This window comes from Charadrius vociferus, unplaced genomic scaffold (assembly GCF_000708025.1).
Source record: "Charadrius vociferus isolate BGI_N301 unplaced genomic scaffold, ASM70802v2 scaffold472, whole genome shotgun sequence".
Taxonomy (NCBI): Eukaryota; Metazoa; Chordata; class Aves; order Charadriiformes; family Charadriidae; genus Charadrius; species Charadrius vociferus.
The window spans coordinates 7,616,476-7,637,062 of record NW_009647735.1 but is presented as its reverse complement, the minus strand read 5'-3'; the positions used below and the strand labels follow the sequence as shown (position 1 = coordinate 7,637,062).

General features: G+C 51.7%; 1 protein-coding gene across 1 annotated transcript in view; it reads right to left on the bottom strand.

Annotated features, from left to right (window-relative positions):
* Positions 1–20,587, bottom strand: part of GPC3 (glypican 3) — a 166,339-nt gene that overhangs the window by 51,014 nt on the left and 94,738 nt on the right. The window contains exon 5 of the mRNA XM_009881795.1: positions 9,107–9,227. Coding sequence (XP_009880097.1) covers positions 9,107–9,227 — 121 coding nt within the window. The remainder of the gene's footprint in view (positions 1–9,106; positions 9,228–20,587) is intronic.

Below are 20,587 nucleotides of genomic sequence, written 5' to 3'. Positions count from 1 at the left end.
AAAAAAAAAAAAAAAAAGAGCACCCTTTCCTAGAGCAGGATTGCCAGGTGGGGTGTAGGTCTGACGCCTCTCCTGCTTCAGACCAGGAAAGCTCTGGTGATGTTCGCTGCAAGAACAAAGCTCTTGAGACCAGATGATGAACCGCTTCAGCCAGCTAAGGTCTTTCTGAGCATAGCAAGACACCTTACACTGCCCCTTCCATCAAAGGGATGCCAAAAGCAGTTCAAATTTTCAGTTCCTTCAATACAAGAGCAACCTGATCTAGTTGAAGATGTCCCTGCTCATTGCCTCTGCAATGGGGTTTGGACTACGTGACCTTTAAGGCCCCCCCAGCCCCGTTCCTGGGATTATTTCTGGTCTGGTTTCCCCCATGGAATGCCTGTTTAATGTGGAGTGTGTAAATACTCACGGCAGTGGGGCACGGGGCTCCCCGCTCCAGCTGGGCACTGGGCTCCCCAGCGGTGCCAGCCCCGTCCTGCCCGCGGACCCCCCGCACGGATGGAGCAGTGGCCGTCGGGTGGCAGAGGTGGCCGCGGCGTGCTGGAGGCCACCAACCCCCCACAGCCCTCAAGGAGACGTCCAGGAAGGGTCCCTTTGGCCAGCAGGTCGAGGGAGGTCATCCTCCCCCTCTACTCTGCCCTGGTGAGGCCGCATCTGGAGCACTGTGTCCAGTTCGGGGCTCCCCAGTTCAAGAAGGACAGGGAACTGCTGGAGAGGGTCCAGCAAAGGGCAACAAAGATGATGAGGGGATTGGAACATCTCTCCTATGGAGAAAGGCTGAGGGACGTGGGTCTCTTTAGTCTAGAGAAAAGAAGATTGAGGGGGGATCTTATTAATACATACAAATACTTAATGGGAGGATGCCAGGGGGATGGGAGCAGTCTTTTTTCAGTGGTGCCCCGTGATAGGACGAGGGGTAATGGGCATAAACTTGAACATAGGAAGTTCCATCTTAACATGAGAAGGAACTTCTTTACTTTGAGGGTAGTGGAGCACTGGCACAGGCTGCCCAGAGAGGTGGTGGAGGCTCCCACTCTGGAGACATTCAAAACCCACCTGGACGCTGTCCTGTGCAACCTGTTGTAGGTGACCCTGCTCTGGCGGGGGGGTTGGACTGGATGATCTCCAGAGGGCCCTTCTAACCCTGACCATTCTGTGATTCTGTGATTCCGACCCAAACTATTCTATGATTCTAACATACACACAAACCCAGCACAGGCAGGATCTGGAAGGACGACTCCACCACCCATCCCCAGCTGGTGTCACGGACCAGATACACATTAATGCCTCCGGGAGAAAAAAAAGTGCCATAAGTGTACTTTGTTCCCACTGCGGACAGAGTGGTTCGGTGAAGAGGCACAACTGCACCGGGGAAATCCCCGGCTCTGACCTTCCCGGCACATGGAGCAGCTAAGGATGGAGCGGGAATGTCACGGCATCGATGCCTGCACACCGTGCCACAGTTGGGTGCGATGGTCCCCAAGACAAGCCCGTGCTGCGGAGCGGACCTCCGGCTGGAGCTGGCCCTCCCTGCCCACGGCGGGTCCAACCACGCTGCTTTCGCCTCCCTTCCCCGAGAACATCAACGCTAAGCAGTTAGACCCCATCAGGCCGGAATCAAAAGTAACATTACTGTTAACGAGCCTTTTTCTCGAGAACAATAGCAATGAGATTTGTTCTGCAGCCAACAAGACCATAGGTTACCTTCCAGGCCTGCTCTGCACCACGAAGATTAGTTCCTTGAATCTCACTCTGGACCACACTTTAAAGTAATTGACATTAAGCAAAATTTTGGAGAAAAACACGCAAATGAGAAACCTATCAATCACCCCACTAAGGTCAGGGAGCGCCGCGTGCTTTGTCACTGGGACCAGCGGAGAGGACACCCCCCTCAGACATCTACTGATTAAATTAGCAGGTTGAGTCACAGCACAAGGCGACACTCGATATGATTAAGGAGGCCCAGAATAACTGTAATTAACTGTTAATTTGGTATCAACGGCTCCGCTTACACCGTGTTTTGCCGCACAAGGATTCCTCCAGGTTTGTTTCCTCCACAACCGGATAAACCCCAGCGCTGGTACAGGATATCTGGTGTTTGTTATAAAGCACCGCCGCGCATCAGCTGCATGTTTTGGACACAAAAAAGCGCATGAATCCCCCTTTAAAGGTATATTTTTTCCCAGCTGATTTCCACAGCATTGTCCCTGCAGGACACACCTGAGGCACCTGCCTCCCCGCCGGAGCTGAAGCCGCGGGGGCAAAGTTGAACCCCTTTCTCCTGCGTAAGACCACGCAAGGAATTTCAGGGAAGGAGAGTGATAAAGTGCTATTTATGTTACCCAAAGGTTATGAACGCCAAACTAGCGTGGAGACCAGCCAAAACTGCCATCCGTCCAAGCTCAGCCCCCGCAGCTTCCGGAGAAAAGCAAGGAGATGGATTCACCGCCCGGCAAAGCTTTGCTGCTCCTACAGGCTCAACTGAGCTAAAACATCTCTTCCTGTACCGGGGAAGCGGTGAAACACCATGGATGAGTAACGCGACCCTCAGAAAGGCAAGTGGGATCAGCAAAAAGGAAACACAGGTGAGGTGTTCCTTTTTCCTCCCGGTAAAGGAGATGCACAGCTTCACACGGGAACGCGCCTTTCCCAGTCCTCTCCCCTGTGTGCCTCAAATTCATTGCCAGGGGAAGGACAAACGAAAGGAGGAAGGACAAGAAAATAGGGAATCTTGTCTCAAAAATCACAGCTCTGCAGCCTCAGTATTTACCAAAAAAAGGGACGCGTGGGGGTGGACCAAAGGACTCGTGTGCTCTGAGGAAAATCCTACAATGAATTATTTTTTCCCAAAACTGGCAGATATGAGGGCTTTGGGTACTGATGGGCGTTTTGGCACTACCTTCAATCAAAAGAGCCGGTGAGTAAGAGACAGCCGCCGTAGCCGGGTTTAGGCAGCACGCAGGAGATGCTCAGGCCCTCAGGGCGCCTCCAAGTTTTCGTGTCACCGAGGAGTACCAGAAACGCGCCTATTGACCGCCCCTTCCTTACTGAAAGTGGGAAATCCCTCACATTCCACAGCAAATGTAACCCGCAGGAGCAGTAACAGCGTGGGGCTCAGCAGCGCCGCCCCGGCGCTCCTCTGCGTCCTGCGAGACCGTCGGCAAAACACACCAGAAACTTCGAGCAAACACAGCCCAGATTACGACTCTGTTTAAGAACACACACGCAAACACACCGGGTCCAATTAATCTCAGGTTGTTAAAGAAAAACCCGTTTAGGGTGACCTGCGGGTACAGCGTTCCCACGTCAAACCCGATAACGCCGGGACGTTTGCAGATAGGGTGGCGACGGGCGATAGCTGGTGCGGGCAACCGCCGGCTCTTGCCATGATGGGAAGGAGGGGATTGGGTTTAAAAAAGCACCCCGACAGTCAGATACATTCAAATTTAATTACGTTCTCGTTACAGAAGGTCGCGCTTCCCCTCATTTAACCGGCCTGGCAAAATCCCGTAACTGCCGCTCGTGTATGGAGTCGCAGAGCATTTACGCGGCGTGTTAACGAGAGCCGAGGCACGGCTCAAGGAGAGGACGGAGTTAGTCTTTAAACACCAGGCCTAGACTTGGTGGAGCTATAGATTATTTTGTGTAGTAAAAGAAGAATTAGCCGATCCGTTCCAAAATGCGTTTATCATTAAAATAAAAATCTTCTGTCGTTTCATTTAATAGCCTTCGCAAGAAACGATGGCAATGTCTGACGGCTTTCAACAACATGTGGTTTTAATATTTTAATTGTTACAAACTGTTTAATAATGTCGAACAAAAGGCGTGTCCAAGTAATTATTGTGTTTATTAACATTTCTTTTGACGACTTGATAGATTATATTACACATATACGGCACTTCAGACATTGCAGTGTTAACTTGTTAAATTTTAAAAGTGTAAAATTAGCCCAAAGTGACTTGGTTTGGTGCAATTTAAATATTGCATTTTCAAGCGACAAGCACCGTGCATCACATTATTTAACGATCTGGCAGTTTGTGCATTTTTCTAATTATTATGCCGCTTCATCTGGCCGGGAAATTAAAATACAGTGGGAATAATAAACCCCACAAAGCCTAGCAGGCCACAGAGAGCTGCGATTCCACCAAATCCATCAAAGTCACAGATTTTTTCCGAAGGGGAAATATATCCCTGAAAACTCCTCAGCTCCCCAGGGTCTCCTATAATAGACCTAACAGCTTTACATCCCGTTTGCAGGTTCTCCGCCTGTCCCCAGCGGGGTCCCGCATCCCACCCTTCGCTACCCCCGAGCATCCTCTCCCCACCGCGGGGTTGAACCCCCTTCGGCGGTCCCCGATGCCCCACCACGCTCCGAATTTTGAGCCAAGGGGTTGAGAGAGAGAGAGAGACTCGGGCGCGAGGGCATCGCCCCGTTCCCAGGCCTATTTTGTTTACATTTGATTCAATCAAAGTTGTGGCCTTTTGGCCTCTTTCCAAATTAACTTCTGGGTGACCTCTGCCGTGCCCTCTCCCAGCAGCCAGGCCCCAGGGAAACAGCCCATTAAACCTACAAACAAATATAGGACATATTGGTTGATCAATCCCTCTTCAAATGCGGCTATTTAAATGCCGAGACATGCTTTTTTTTTATTTTTGGGCAAACTTCAAGTCTATTTTGTCTTCAGTCATTCACACCTCTGGACCTCCTTTTTTTTTTTTCCTTCCCTTCCAGCTAGAGCTCTGTGTTTTACTGCCTCGTAAAACTTCTGAATTTTGTTCCCATCCTCCTATAAACCCCACGAAGAGCACCGCGAGGTGTGCTTTCGCGCGGGGCTCGCCGCAGGGCCCGGGTCTTTACGCCGATCACGCGAAGAAAAGCGGCAAGATCCTGCTTGGGGGAACAGCTGTAATACTCCAAGAAATTGTGTGCTCCCCTTATTTCCAAGGAAATAAATCAAAGCGGGTTTCTCAGGGTCTGTGAAAGCCTAGTGCCTGGATTCCCATCCCCAAAGGGGTTTGGTTTTTTTCTTTTTTTTTTTCTAAGAGCTTATATGGTAGTTAGATTTCTGGCTAGAGAATATGCAATATGATAAAAACACAGCCCCTATACGGGGCAATAAATCACAGATTGTTTGATGTGGAACCCAAAGAACTGTCAAACTCCAGTATATCTGAAATATTCTAAATGAGCCCTTAACTCCAGTGTCTGGAAATGTACAATATGTTTCCAGGCCCTTCAATCTTGTAAAGAACACATCTCCCTCAGTTAAGTTTCCTTTTAGGGATTGTATTCCTCGTTTTTGCTGGGGTTTTTCCCTCCTTTTCCTCCGATATTACGCTCATCCTCCTAGAGACGGTCTTGTGATAAACACCAGGATTTATCTAACCCTAAAAAGGGACCGCAACTGTGTGCAAGCTTAAGCAGTCAGGATGGGTAAAGCGATGGTGTCAGAGCCCCATAAGCACTGCAGAGAGCACACGAGTCAGCTGGGGACAGAGAGGGACAGGAGGGAGGACCAAGATGTCACATCGGCTGGTGCGGTACCCGCAGTCTCCGACCCTGCTGCATCCTCACACCAGCATCGCTCAGGTCTGCTCTCCAGCGCCTTTCTCGGGAGGAGGTTCAACAGGAGGTCACCAGTGTGGCAGAGACGTGGGACACCACGGGTGCCACCTCCGTGCGTATCTGTTAAAACTCGGAAGCTCGTCCCCCATCTGTCAGCCACCCAAACATCCCCGCGGTGGGAGGAAAATTGAGCGACCGGAGGAAATAGCTCCCCGCACACACAGCTTGTTGCCTAGGGATGCTACCAAGTCACAAAAAACCTGAGCGAGACCTCCTGCTGACACAGGATAACCTTTCCATTTCAATATAGTTTCAGGTGTGGGATGAGTGAAAACCCTTCTAAGCTAGAAACAGACCCCATCCACTCTGGGAAATAAAAGTTCGGAACCAATTCCAACTCATTTTCCTGAAGGTGACCCTTGGCCTCCCAGCTGAGATAACAACGCTAATATTTATGGATGGGCTCTTCGTGCCTCTGGGCACACAGCAAAAATAACTCAAATCAAAACTTGGGAGACATCTAACAGAACAGAAAAACAAAAAATTAAAATAAAAACAATAATCTTGACTTCTAGTATGGCAATAACAAACCATCTCACCCACCAAAAATAGCATCACCCACAATCACGCATTCGGGTGAAACAAAAGTGGTCTGGAGCCTTGATGTGACGAGTAGGCATCACCGAGGGGACTCATCTGGAAAGGACCGACTAGACAGCACCCTACCCAGGCAGCGGGCTTTATTCCTTTATTTATTTTAGCTTGATAAAAGGGCGCTTGAACCAAACTAATACAATCTGGCAAACTTGTCCTTCCCCTTCTGTCTGGGTGAGGTTTTCTACACTCCTTTCAGCCCTCATGGAGTTGGTTCCGATGCACAAACACCGTTCTCATTTCAAACCGCAAAAGTTCGGAGAGAATTTCTCATGCGTGTGTGTATATATGCGCACTTAGATTCAGTTTGAGAAGACACGAACTAACGAGTGAGCATGATTTCCGCACACAACACGAGCAAGCAAGCTCGAAAACGTGGGCAGCCCGGAATAAACCGAAGCCAAAACATCGGCAAATTACAGCCCTTAGCGAAAAATCTACAAGTAAAAGTAAAAGCTGTGGAACTCTTAACGAAAACTGCCCCAACTAGCACGGCTCCCCAGTCTACCCACATCCACAAGATCCAAGCTTCATCTCCAACACAACACACGCAGAGGAATTCATCTTATGGTACCAGATTGGCAATTTACTGGTAGTCACGAGGGGAATCCAGTTCACAGCTCTGAGTGCTACAATCACTCAAAGAGACGCTCTTTTCTCCAAAAGATTCTCGATGTCTGAAAACCCCTTAAAAGCTGCTGTTGGGTTGAGCTTGGTGGATTGGGAGATTTTCACCCCCTCCCCAGCCCGGGAGTCCCCACCGCTTCCCAGATCTGAAGCCAACACCTGAAAAACACAACTGTAATTCATCCAGAGCTGCTCCTTCCTACTCTTTGGCGTTCAAGATGCGTTCCAGATGTAAAGGAGAGCGCAAAACTTTGGTAGGCCAAGAAAATAAGTGTGATGGTGAGCTACGACACCTCAAATCCCAAATTTAAGTGATCTCCGCAGTTACTTTCCCGGTATATAAGCTGCTCACCGCAGACTAAAGACCCTCCGCAGGAACAGCTAGATTCACTACCAATTTTCACAAACCACCTCCTATTTTCTCCTAATTTTATTCTCAATCCCCCTCTGTTTTAAACACAACTTTACAAGAGGGCTCGATGTTTTTCAGACTCTTACGTTTACACCGAAACAACTCCCCTGCCCCCCCATAACGCGTTCCAAGGGGGTAGGGCAAGCCAAGGAGGGGACACGCCATAAGAGATCGTGACCACGCTGACCATGTCCGCCCCCTTACCGCTATTTTTCCCAGCGTGACGGCTGACAAAGACACTCGGCTGCTGCCAACAGCTGAGTTCAGCCCGCCGATGTTTACCCGGGGTCTCCCCTTCCACGAATCTCCGCTCCTCGGCAGCCTGAACTGTTCAGCAAAAGACCTAACTTGACCCAATCTGGCAGCCGGCATTTCACAACCGCTTCATGTCAGCAGTTTCAAGTACGCTAATAACCCTGTTTTGTTCGGTGCGACTTTCTCCCTGTGAACGGCAAAATATCATTATCACCTGCAGGTTGAAGCCTGCCCTCTACCCCATTTAACAGGGAGCTGATTATGCTATTTTTTCCCCCTCTCCCCCCCCCCCTTTTTTTTTTTTTTTTAAATTATGCGCTGTTGGCAGATGGCACGGCTGGGCGCGGGGAGGCGTGCGGGAAGGCAGAGTGGGCTGCGCTATCGCTGCCCACGTCGGCTCCCGAGGACCCCGAACCCCTCGCTGCATCCCGCTCCCAGGCAGCAGCTAACGAGGCACGCCGGCGGGGGAAGGTGCAGGGGTTAAACTGGGAACTGCTATGAAAACAGTCCCTGGCAGTGGTGCGGCAGCAGGAAAGCAGAGGTTAGCAGAAAAGTCGCTAAGGCAGCAACTCCGGACAGAGCCGCCCACGCAGCCCACCCGGCTGGGGAGCATCGCTGGGCTTCACCCCGGGAACCCGCCTCATGCCGCTGCCACCCTGAATAGGTCCCCACCAGTAAGAGCTCTCTCGGGAGAGACTGGGCAGCTCAGCTCAGCGTTACCGCCCCAATATTCGCCCTGCGAGGTCCCAACGCTGTGCGTGCCCGGAAAGAGGAGAGGTCCAAGCTATCAGCCTACCGAAAAACATCCCCTCTCCGAGTCACTCAGCGACAGGAGAGGAGAGCAGAGCCCAGAGCCGGACCCCAGGCAACACCGCAGAAGAGCTCTGGGAGGTTAACAACCGCCAGCCAAACGCCGCGCAGAGCTGCCACCTAACCCCTTGGCAGCGGCGGGGCTCGTTCACAGACCCAACCTGGCCTGGTACGACGGGTAGAGACAAGACACTGCTTGTCCCGGCAGAGATGCCAGGTCTGAGAGCGTGGGAAGGACGCTCCCTCCCCAGGGTAAAGGGTCTCATCCAGCTCTGCCGTTTCCCATTCAATGGTAACTTGCCCCAGTAGTGACTGGGAGTGGATGCCCAGGGAGATAGAGCGAACCACCAAGTGACCCTCTCTGCCAGCCACAAGCAGTGCCAAAGGGGACTCTTCCGAACAGAGGGACGTGCCGCACTGAACCGTGCCAGCACCGTGCGCTCGGGGGCACCACGGCAGCCCTGGCATTCCCGGTCCTCCACCGCGCAGGGGACGGATGCCCAGCGGAAGTGCAGCGCGGGGATGCATCCATGCACGTGCAAATGAGGTAGAGGGTGACACGGGCGCCCTGCAGCTCCTGCTTCACCCGCAGAGCATCACCCCGCGCGCCCTGCCAGCCGGGTACCGAGCAGGGCCGAGGCGGCACCGGCTCCGCACACAGCTGCTGAAGACGGAGATGCCCCGGGTTGTCTGCCCGAGCCCGAAGAAAGTGTGGGGGAGGCCAGACTGATTTGGAAACCGCCCACTCTGGAGCCATCCCTGCTGGCACGCCTGCAACAAACCTGGTTGATGTGTTTCAGCTTGTCAATAATCTGGCTGATCACCGGCTCGGGACCTTTCATCTTCACCTCGTGGTTGCCAGGCTGAGTTTTTGCTCCGTTCCTTGTGATTTGGGGACTGTACCTGTGGGAGTGAGAACAGAGGAGACCACGATGTGACGGGATAATAGAGAGGAGATCTTTAAAGTTCAGTACAAACAAAAGAAATCCCAAGATAAGCACCAGCCCCTTCCAAAACGGAGAGCGCAAGACAGTTAATAATGACAAAGAAAAGGCAGAAGATTCCCATAAATATTTCTCCCCTGCCTTTGCAAAGCAGCAAGATGGTGAACTTGTATCACTTGAGGACGATGAAGTCCTTTCCAGTCCATTAGTAACCAAGGAAGATGTTAAACAGTATACAACAGGGATAAATATTTTCACATAACTTGCACCCAAGAGTCCTAAAAAAGCTGGCTCAGAAATTCTGGCTTGCTCGTGTTTGTTTAAAATAAATCTTGGCAGACCACAGAGACTCCAGTACAAGAGCGGTAGTGTTGTGCCCACAGCCAAAAAAAATGAGTGGGATGACCCAGTTAACTGCAAGCTGATTAGCATAACATCAACCCCCTTGCAAAATAATGACTATCACTGATGTGTGATTTCAATAATAAAGAATTAAAGCATCAGAATATAATTAATGCTGTCAACATTGCTAATGGAAAATAGGTGTTGTCAAACAATCCTGATTTCAGTCTTTGATGAGATCCAGCCTTGGGGATCAAAGTAACTGCTCAGACAGAACGTACCTCGACTTCGGTGCGGTGCTGGGCTCTGCACCACATGATACCCCGATTTACGCAGGTACCGGTGAGGCGGTGAAGCCCCCATAAAGCAGATAACGAGCTGGCGGAGAGCTCTCCAGATGCGGCTCTCCACAGGGACCCCCTCCCCGAGCAGCTCTGCAGAGGAGGGCAGCCAAGCCTGCCCTCAGCGTTTCCACCAGCGATTAGGAAAGAAAGAGATATTCACTGCTGCGAAACTTATGGAACGGCAAAGTTTATCAGAGTGATAGAACGTCTGTGCCAACCTCAAACTTGGCTTCAGGACCCGAGCGAGCAGCTGCCACCACTGACCGCTGGCAGCCACTGCACTGGGACAGAGCACGCTGGTGCCTTCTTGACTTGTGGGGCGTTGGTATTCATCGTAGCCCCACTGATGGGCCACGGTACTCCACAAGCACAAAACAAGTCCTCATCTCTCCAAGAACGGACAGCCCGAGCGTGAGCGCGCTGCCAAACGCTGGCACAGCCTGCGAAAGCAAGACCGACCAGATAACGCCAAGCATCACTCCGCTCGACTGCACGTCTGTTTTTCCAGTGCCGGGGGTAAACACGATGAATACTCCTTTCTGCAATTCGTCTCCTCCGCATCGTGTCCTCACCCAACTCCCAGCCCCAGCCTCCCCGTCTGCCAGCTCCCCGCTCCCCCTTCATCCCCACGCTGCCGGGCGAGCTCGGGCGATGACAGTCGGCCCGTTTCACAGGGGCTTTGGGGAGGAGAGGGGACTTCAGCCGGGATTTAAAGGAGGGAGGCGGGAGGGACGGTGGGGCCAGCTCAGGGCAGATGCTTTGCTGGGGGAGAAAGGAAGAGGCATGGGGACCCTCGGCCACAACAGCTGTCGGGGCACACTGAGGCTTTTGGGGAAACACAGGGGGTTGGCCCCGCTTACATTCTAAATTAGGCATGAGACCGACTCAGACATGTAGGGATGCAAAGGCAACCCCAGATTTATACCGGTGCGGCAGGAACCTGCCCCTGACCTGAAATATTCGCATCATTTAAAACCTAGGACTGAGGCTGATTCCCACGGCAAGGCTATTTCGGAGCCGGAGTTACACATACAGGAGCGCTCTGCACCCCCAGTCGCGTCCCCAGCGCTGGGCGCTCCCCACACACCGCTCAGCTGAGGACCGGCCACCCCACGAGATGCTTCACTGAAAGAGATGACACGTGGAGAAGGATGGGAGAAAGGAGGTGTTTGTGCCTCTAACAGAGGAGGCACATACCTGCATATAGTCCCGTTTCCAGACACAGACAGCTTGTCCAGGCACAGGAGAAGCATCACCGCAAAGCTCAGACATCAGCCGGGGGTCTCCCGAGCCCCACCAGCTCCTCAGCACCGGGGCAGCAGCCTGCACAGTCAGCCCACCTCTCCGCACAGGCGCACCGCACCGACTCCAACAGCTCTGTTCTCCACCCAGACACCTTTCCCCACGCCGGTGCCTCCGGGTAGGACTCAACGTTTTGCAAAACGCATGTGTTTTGTGTTTTTTTTTTCTTTAATAGTTGCGTTATCCTGGGAAGTACAAAACACAGCTATACCCAAGACGTAGCGCTCCCAGCTCAGAAAAGCACTTACACGCGCAATTAGAGGCTGAAAGCGAAGAGAGCGGTAGAATTGGGGCCAGGCAGCGCCAGGCTGGATGCCAGCCCGCAGCAGCCCGTGCCCAGGAGAAGGCCTTGGCTTCCCGGCACCCACGGCCAGAAGGACCACAAGGTCCCAGCACCATCTCGTGGGAAGAGGCTGCTGCCGCAAGTGCAGCCCTGCCAACGCTGGGGCTTAACTTCTCGCAGGGGCATAAGGCGGCAAACCATCAAAACCTGCCGCTTATGTGTGGCACAGTCACTTAATGCCACCGTGCCAACCTGACAAACACATCTGGTGACTGAAAATAAAAATCCAGAAGACGCATGACTTTTTAGACGCCAAAGAAATCACCACTTTCGGTGCCGCTGTAAATTTAATTTAAAACACTGATGGAACTTTAAAGCACGTTGCCGAAAAGTCTGCTCCTAAAAGATGATAAATCTCCCACAGGTTTTAGCAAGAGCAGAACCAAGCCCGTTTGGGCCCTACTTAAATTAATACAATCTCTCTCCTAAATAGTTTTATACAAAGAAACTCAATATCTTGGGTTTGAGTGGGGGAAACCCCTCCTGACATCCACGCCACGCCTGCCAAGAGAGGGTTTCTGTCGCCTGGACAATGTCGTACAGGAGAGAGGAACACAGCTCCAGCAGGTCACCACAACCTCATGGCCAAAGACTGAAATTGTTCCCCAGAAGACAGAGACACCGACGTGACCTCGGTGACTGCGGTGAGGATGGCACACCGCCCTCCCCAGCGGGACAAGCCTACCAGAGAAGGGAGCAAACCCGAAAGCGTTTGCAGAGGGATCTCTCCCTAAAACAGCGATGTGCCAGGGAAGCAGAGTGCCACCCCCCCGGTGCTTCCCACCTGGCCAGGTACCAGGGTACGCAACAGGCCCAAAACGAACCGTTTGCATCGTTACACAAGTGGTTTGAAGCGGCGAGGCAGTGGGCTCTGCCAGCTGCACATCTCGGAGAGGGAATCGCGAAGAAGCGGAGACACGGGGACATGCTACATCCGAAGAGGAGCTCCTGCACGGCTTGGGTGCTTCAGGACATGCTACCTCCGCACTGCCGAGCTGAGACCCCCCCGCTGAGCTCGGGTACGAGGTGGGGGACACCCCAGCTCCCCCCCTCTGCCCACCCATCAGAGCTGGCACGCATTCAGGCACGTGGCGGGGGCAGCCAAACGAAGGGTTAAAGACTTTGAAATGTAGCTTCAGTGAGGGATGGACATTCCTGAAATGCCAGAAAAGCTGGAAGAGGCAGCTGGCACCTCTCCCTGCCGCCCCGGGCCAACCAGCCAGGCCTTAATATGGCAGAGAGATGCCTTCACAGCTCCCACCGAGCTGGAGGACAGGGGGGTCCCAGGGTAGTCCCCGTGCAGGCTCCTTGTGTCCCACCGAGCCGCTGCTGGGCTCGCAGGTCCCATCGCAAAGCAAAGCCCAAGCGTCACCTTCTTCCCGCGTTCCCCAGCCACAGCTCAGCAAAGGAAACATCTCAGAGCCATCTTTCGCTGGTAAAAGAGTCCCTCCCGCAGGACACTTGTGCCACTCCACGAACCCCATCGCATACCTCTGCCACGGCCATATGGGCATCAAACAGCAAATATGCACAGTGGGTAAAGTCCACCCCGTGGTCCCAGGGGGTCCCTGCGCCGAAGGGATATCAGTGTCGCAACATGAGCACGGTCTGGCTTCCAACTTCATAAGCAAAGCCCAAAATACTTCCCTCTTTGACGTGTCTCGACGTCAGTCAGCAGCACCTCCTCGCCTGGGCTCCCGGGGTACGGGCTCTTGCTGGGGACGTGGTATTTTCCAAAGACAAATGTCACATTGCAAAATGTGCTGATAAGCAGCCCTCGCTAAAAATGACTTTAAAGATAACCACCTGATGAAAACGCTAACGATCTGCGCAGACAGCACAACTACAGACCCTTCCCGCTGCTTCCCATCCACCAGCCATAAATGTCAAAGTACGCAGTCAAATTAAAAGATTTTCCCCTCCTTTTCTCCCCACCATCTACAAACGTCTCCCCGTGAACGTTTGGTCATTCCAGTCCAAATGCAGCTCCTTCCAGGCTTTCATTTCAGAGCAAAGAAGAGAAGATGACAAATGCAATTTAAATATATGGCAATGAATGTAAAATGTGTAAAATCCTACTTGGCCACGCCAGGCTTAGGGATGAGTTACTGCAGTGCCTGCCATGCGATCTAGAGGAAGTAATCCTACAAGTCAAACATAAAGAATTACACCTTTAAGAAAAAGGAAAGTAATTTTTTCATTCAAACAGCAATTAGTTTATGCCTGCCTTCCACTTGCAAAGCATTTATTCAAACGCAGCTCCACAACTTAAACAGCGCGACGTCCCTCGCAGGCTCTTCCTCTACCATCTCTGTTCGCTGAATCCTACTTGTTTGAGGGCGTGGATGGGGGGCAAATACAACAGAGTCTTCTATGAGACAGGACTACAATACAAGAGAAGAGGTTTCCTTGCACAGGACCTAATAACTGAGGTTGAGAGCGCAGCGTCCCCAGCGCGTGCAACCCCCTGAAGCCGCTCTGCATCTCAAGACATGGCTTACTACATCCCACGTGGGCTGGTGACACCAAGTCCTCACCACATAGATACGAAAAAGATACGAAAAAGGGGAGACAAGACAGAAAAGTCTCTCCTGCACACTCCTGGCTGGAACCCAAGTGCTCTCTCCAGCTGGTTTTCATGGGTCAGTAAAGGTGGGTGCAGTGGTGGTGCCCCATTTTACTCTCTCTGGCCCAGCCGCCTTCGGGTTTAGTGCGACAACCTTAGTGTCACATCCGTGGTGCGAGTGGCAGGAGCCAAAAAGGCTGGAAGAGCTGCTTCCAAGCCATCCCTCCCACCCTGCAGCGAGCGAGCGACTCCTGGATGAGCCCATACGCCTCCAAGAAGAGGTGACAACTCTTGCTCTGTTGGTTCCTCTCTGAAAAGAGACTGTCCAGAGGGACCTGGTCAATCATACCAGTTACCCCAGCCCAGACACGGTCTGGGTGCGGGCTGCAGGCAAGCCACGTGTGGGTCCACCCCAGCTGCCCTCTTCCACATGGGGTGCATGGTCCCACCATCCCTTGCCCGTACGCAGACACCTGCTCTGTGGGGTGCAGGTGGCAGGAGAGAATGGGGGTGTTTGGCTCTCGGGTGCCTCCCCGGCTTGCCGTGGGCATTGGGCTGCTTGATTGCAGCCAGTGCTTGCAGTCATCGCAGAGCTTGCGATGCCGCAGTCAATTTACACCACCAGAAGCTCCGAGCAAGCTTCTTCAAAAGCAACCGGGAAAATGCAACGCTCTCAGCGGGGGATGTTCTCACCTAAATAAAAAAGGAGACTTTTTCTGCTGAATCGCCAAACTGCAACCACCTCGCAGCCTGGTCTCGCTCCCACGGGAGCCCTCTGAGACCCTGCTGGATTAGTTCCCTGCCAAAGGGCAGTGCTGCCTCTTCCCACCACCTTACGCGATGCGCTACGGCCGGTAAGCGTGCTGCAGGTGTTAATTTGTTTTATTAAATGTGAAGTCTCAAATAATCACCTGGTTCTGGACGATGGGACTTTAAGAACAGCAAAAACCCTAATATTCATAGCAAAAGAAGAGGAGTTTGAAGCGTAAAGGGACAGCCTGAGGTCTCTCCCCATTCTTCCTTCAGCTGAGTAAGGTTCAAGACAAATAGATGATGGAAAAAATTGGCTAAACCTGAGACCAAGCAACAGGCTTAATGTCGGAAGATTCATGATCTTCATTTCTGAAATATTCTGGAAACAATTATGGCCACTCAATAACCCACTGAATTTGCCTACTATCCTTTCATTATAGCTTACATTTGCTACAAAGCTGTGTTTTATGTGCTTGAAAAGTTATGCAGCCTCTCTCTTTGGGGACTCCATTGTATCAGATATTTTGCAGCACTGCCAGAAATAACCAAACCCTTCATGAACTAAAGGGTTATTGCTGGCATGGAATTTCCTTTGTTCCAATTACAGAATCTCATTTTTCTCTCTTGCTTCCAATTGTGCTTTCATTGTTTATGATTTGTATGATTAAAACAAACCACAGTACATTGGCAACAGCAGGGAAATCTGAGACTTCGAGCTTGAAGAAGAGAATCTGGCAAGGTGCTAAAAATATATTAATTTGGAACGGGTACAAAGAGAACAAGAGTTATGCGGGTGATTTAGATTAATGTACGAGTTTGTCTCGAGAAATTTGGAAATGGCAGTATCTACCAGTAATACTTAATGCGCTTACAAGTTTTGCAGTGGGCAAATGCCGCTGTCATTCTGTTCAGAACAGCTTGAAAGGAATATACTTGTGTAAGCAGATTATTAAACTCTGAGAATCTAGATTTTAATAGGCTTTCGGTACTAAACGCTGCAAAACCCTGATACTACATGTAAGGCTCAAATCACCTCTGAGATCCAGACGCCTAACTTCCAGAGAAACCGAGATGAGTTCAATATCTCAACACCCACTTGACTTAAGCAGAAGTCTTCAGATGAGCTAATTATTCAGCCAGGGCTTCGGTGATAAGAATCACCCTCTGGTTTTTCTCAGCATCGGAATGGAGATAAGGATAAGAGAGGCTGGACAACATATTCTCACCACCCAACACCACCGGCATGAGGGCAGGTGGAGCATGGGGCATGAAGACAACCAGAGACAGGGAAGGGCATGATGGCGACCCTCGCCGAGGCAGGTTTAAGCTGTTGCACACCCATCCTTTCCACATGCCCAGCCCTCTGCTATCTCAGCAAAGTGCCTTTCAATTAACTGAGCCCAGGAAAGCTGCAAAGAGGTGCACAGGGATGCACAGAGACAGAAGGAGACCCAGCAGGTCTGGTCCCCGGCTACCACGAACACCCAAGCACTGCGACCCCTCACAAGCTCTTCACAAGCGGTGGAGTGTGCCACGTGTGGCTTTTGCTGTGAACCTTTGTGGCGTCACATAAAAGCGCAGTATGTTTTTTTGCACGCTTTGAAAAGTGTGAAAAGCGGCAATTTCTTGCCTTTTTCTTTTTTCTTCCCACTTTGGCTTGTGTTCTTCAACAGCACAGCAAAAGACGCCGGCACCGCTCAGCGCGTGACCAGAAACATCAACCTTCCTTGTATGGTTCCCACTGTTTGCAAGCCGTTATTTGTGACAGAAGAAGGCACAGTGTGCTAAACCCACGCGAAGGATGACAATCAGGCTACCAACCCAGAGATCAAACCTCAGGAAGGAGGATGAATTCTTGCCATTAGATGGTCCAACTCAGTGAAGCGAGTGAGATGGACAAAGGATCCCAAAGTAAGACCCGGTAAAAGAAAATGAGGGATGAATCATATTAAAAATGTTAAATTACGCAAAGCAGGATGAGTGATGCTGACCCATCAGCAGAGCACATTGCGTGTCATCCCCACCACAAGCCAAGGTGTAGAAAGCCCTTGGTCAAGCAGGTCCACAGAGCTCTTAATTTCAGGGGGGTTGGAAGGGGCTCCATTGGTGGGAAAGCTCAGAGCCAGGCATGAAACGAGAACACAGCCCAAGTAGAGTTGGACCTCCATCAACACAACCAGCAAAGTAGAGTTTGCACAGGACTGCACAGAAACGGTTCGCTGCGCCAAGAAAAGAGCACAATAAAATACTCCAGCCGGCTGCATCGCATCGGGGTCCCAGACTAACACGCCACGTTCAATCAGGGCAGAGGGAGTTAAGGGTAAGGTGGAAACAGAGGACGGTTCAAGGCTTAAACTGGGAAATCGGACCCAGTGGAAAGGCATTGAGCACGCCCAGTGCGTGGGGAGGAGGGACACGCTCACTGCTGGTAACAAAGCACGGGGATGAAAACAGGACAGAGTAAATACCGATTCATAAAAAACCCAAGAGGAGGAGCGTTGGGGGCAGAAGGGACCGTTTGCGTCAAATAGCAGGATACGCATTGTTGGTATTGCCCAGTACTGGAACGCACTGGCCAGGGGCTGTGAGGTTACTATTCCAGGCTTGACTTAACGTGTTATAGGAAAAGGGCTTAGAATAACTAGCAAATTTTGTCATGACAGAGAAGTCAGGAAATGGAGAAACCAGCAGGGCTCCTCTCGGGTTAATTAACACTCGGGTACTGCATTAAAGATGTGAGAGGTAAATAGCCACCAGCCCTACAGGAACACCACCAAAGCCCAGACATGCCCATGGGGATGCTCACGCCGAGCTCACTGATACACAACCGTACACGCGCAGCTTTATCCACCATCTGTGTGACAACAGACATGGAAACACGGCATCCACCCAACCATCCCTCTCCCCATCAGAAGGCGCTTTTTAACCTCTCCCTAGGGTGGACATCTCATATTGCTATGGGAATCCTCCAAGCCCCAGCCGCAGGGACATGGGTGGTCTTAGATCTTCCTACGGATGCTCCAGATCCCAAAGGGGGCTCAGGTTGCACGAGGTGCCCACGCTCAGGCAACTCAATCCTGTCCCGAGGCGAAACGGATCCAGCTACAGCAACCACGCGCAGCAGGTTAAGTGCAAGGCATGAACATCTCCTCCCGTCCAACCAGCTGAACTTCCAGCCGGGACGATCTGCACCAGGGACAAAGCGCACGATCTGCAAAAGCCAATATCCAAAATAAAGCAAGAGGGACACATTAAGATATAAAGTATATTTTACATGCACAAAACCTCGAAAAACAGACCATTCATTCCGGCAGCCGTTACACGCACGGGAAAACTACCAGGTCAGCATCCTGAAATTAATACTAGAGATTCACGTAACACCGAGTTCCTTGTAAAAAGCGGCGACTTGGAGTTTGACGACGAACAAGCGCGCATCGGTCCCGCAGGAGAACTGCTGTTGCCACGCCAGAAACACTCCAGTACATAACGCACATCCTCAGAGCAGCTCGGGAAAGAGCTGCTACGCGGTGAGCGGCTGCTTGGCTCCCTCTGGGGGAAAACGCTGGATAAAGAAACCGGCGGTTTGGGGTACTCGAGCACCATTACCTGAAATACTCCTGATTTCCAGGAATCCTCCTAGAGGGTGCAAGAGATGCCATGCTGGGAAGTCCAAGCACGCGACGAAGTCAGTTTTGGCTCCGCGTGAAGCAACGCAATTGGCTTCGGTGACCATCGGAACTACATCGGAAACATTCTGCAAATGGGTCCTGAGAGAGGAGCACCACGGACCATTATCTTATTTATTTAGCTGAGCTCTCCCCTGTATTTCAGCAGAAACACCACCGCCTACGACACGCTTTCGTAGGCTGTGGAGAGGAGAGGGTCACCCTGGGAAGCGTTACGGCTGCAGATGCTAAAAACACAAGGTGGGAAGGCAGCTGATGCACTGAAGAGGCAACGGCTATTTCTGTGTTGTGCGTCCCTTTGCCCTCCCTCCTGAACACCCTGCCGTTCAGATCCCCTCCTCCACACAACCACCATCTACACCGCTTCCCTGCCCGGCGAGCGAGAGCATCCCCCGCTCCAGGACACCGCTGACGTCCCTGCGAGGGGATGGGGGATATCACTCGCAGCAAAACAAAACTCCAATATCTGCCGTTAGCAATATTCCGTCGGAGCTGGCAGAGATGGTGACGTGTGTGCGTGCTGGATCGGAGGGGGCAAGGAGGAGAGGGGTGGGAAGTCACGCTCCCTTCAGGCACAGCGCCGGATTTCATCCTCCACTTCACAGCCAGGCAGTCGGGGCCTGAAATCACCGTGCCCGCTCCGTGCACGTGCGCTTTGCCCTCGCCCTGCCTGGCCTCCCCCGCACGCCGCGGCACCCACAGGACCTGCCGGACTGTGCCACCAGCATGGCAGCAGGGGACCTAAGGATGACATCTCTGCCTGTGATGGTCCCCCGGTATTCTCAGCAGAAAGCTGGAGAAGGCTATCATCTAAAATCATATTTAATCCGTAAATAACCCTGAATTTACATTAGCAGGAGGATCTGGACTCAGCACCTTTCCATTGCTGCCACTTCACCCCGCCGTGCGTCGGCAGGACCTGGACTGGGACCTGGACCTGGACTGGGGCCACTGGGTGGCCCCAATGAACTGTCCTAAGCAAAGACCTCACCCCAGGTCCTCCCCTGCAAAGCTGCAGTGTTTATAGCACTGCTTTAAGAAGTTTAAATTAACAATCAGTGAGACAGTATTGAAATAATCCTCTTTTTTTTGTACTTCTCACATGGAAACTCAAGATTTTCCAGAAATAGGTAAACATAGAGGACACATTTTTCCTTAGGCAAAGTAAGTACATTTTATTAGGCGTGTGATCTTAGATGCCTGAGCAATTTGTATTTTTTTTTTCAAAATATAGTTTGATGCTATTTTGGTCCCTTCAGTGTCTCAGGTCAGTATTGCAAGTACAGGCTAATTACCACCTGAGGTTACTGATCAAGAAGTCATAATTAATATCTCAACATTTCACCACTTTCTGATTTTATTTCTGTTTCTTCCCTTATGCAAACTACTTAATAGCAAAGGATGCTTTGCAAAGTAGGGTGATTAGAGGAGATTTATGTATAATTATAAAAAAACATTTCCAAGTTCTATTTCCACATTCTTTAACATTCCCGAGGGGCATTTTCTGCAAGAAAAAAAAAAATAAATCTCCGTTTCTATTAACACTTCCTTCCCCTTTATGCTATTAATCCTGTACTTGCCTGTTTTCAGTGACCTCAGTAACCACTGGGACATCCTCAGAACCGGTGAGTTGGGCAGGAAAAGCACCCAGGACACGAGCTGGACCCTGGTGGGAATGGCTCCGTCCAGAGAGGACGGTCAGGGCTCAGTTGGGGGAAAATGGTCAGATGGCACCAGTGGCACCACCAGACCTCAGTGGTCCTGACCTCCTCCAGCACAGAGCCGTGGAGAAGCCCAACAAGGGGCAGTCTTCCTTGTCACTCACAGCATCCCAGCCTGGTGGGGGCTGGAAGGGCCCTCTGGAGCTCCCCCATCCCACCCCCCGCCAGAGCAGGGGCACCTCCAGCAGTGGCACAGGACGGCGTCCAGGCGGGTTTGGGATGGCTCCAGAGGGGGAGACTCCCCCACCTCTCTGGGCAGCCT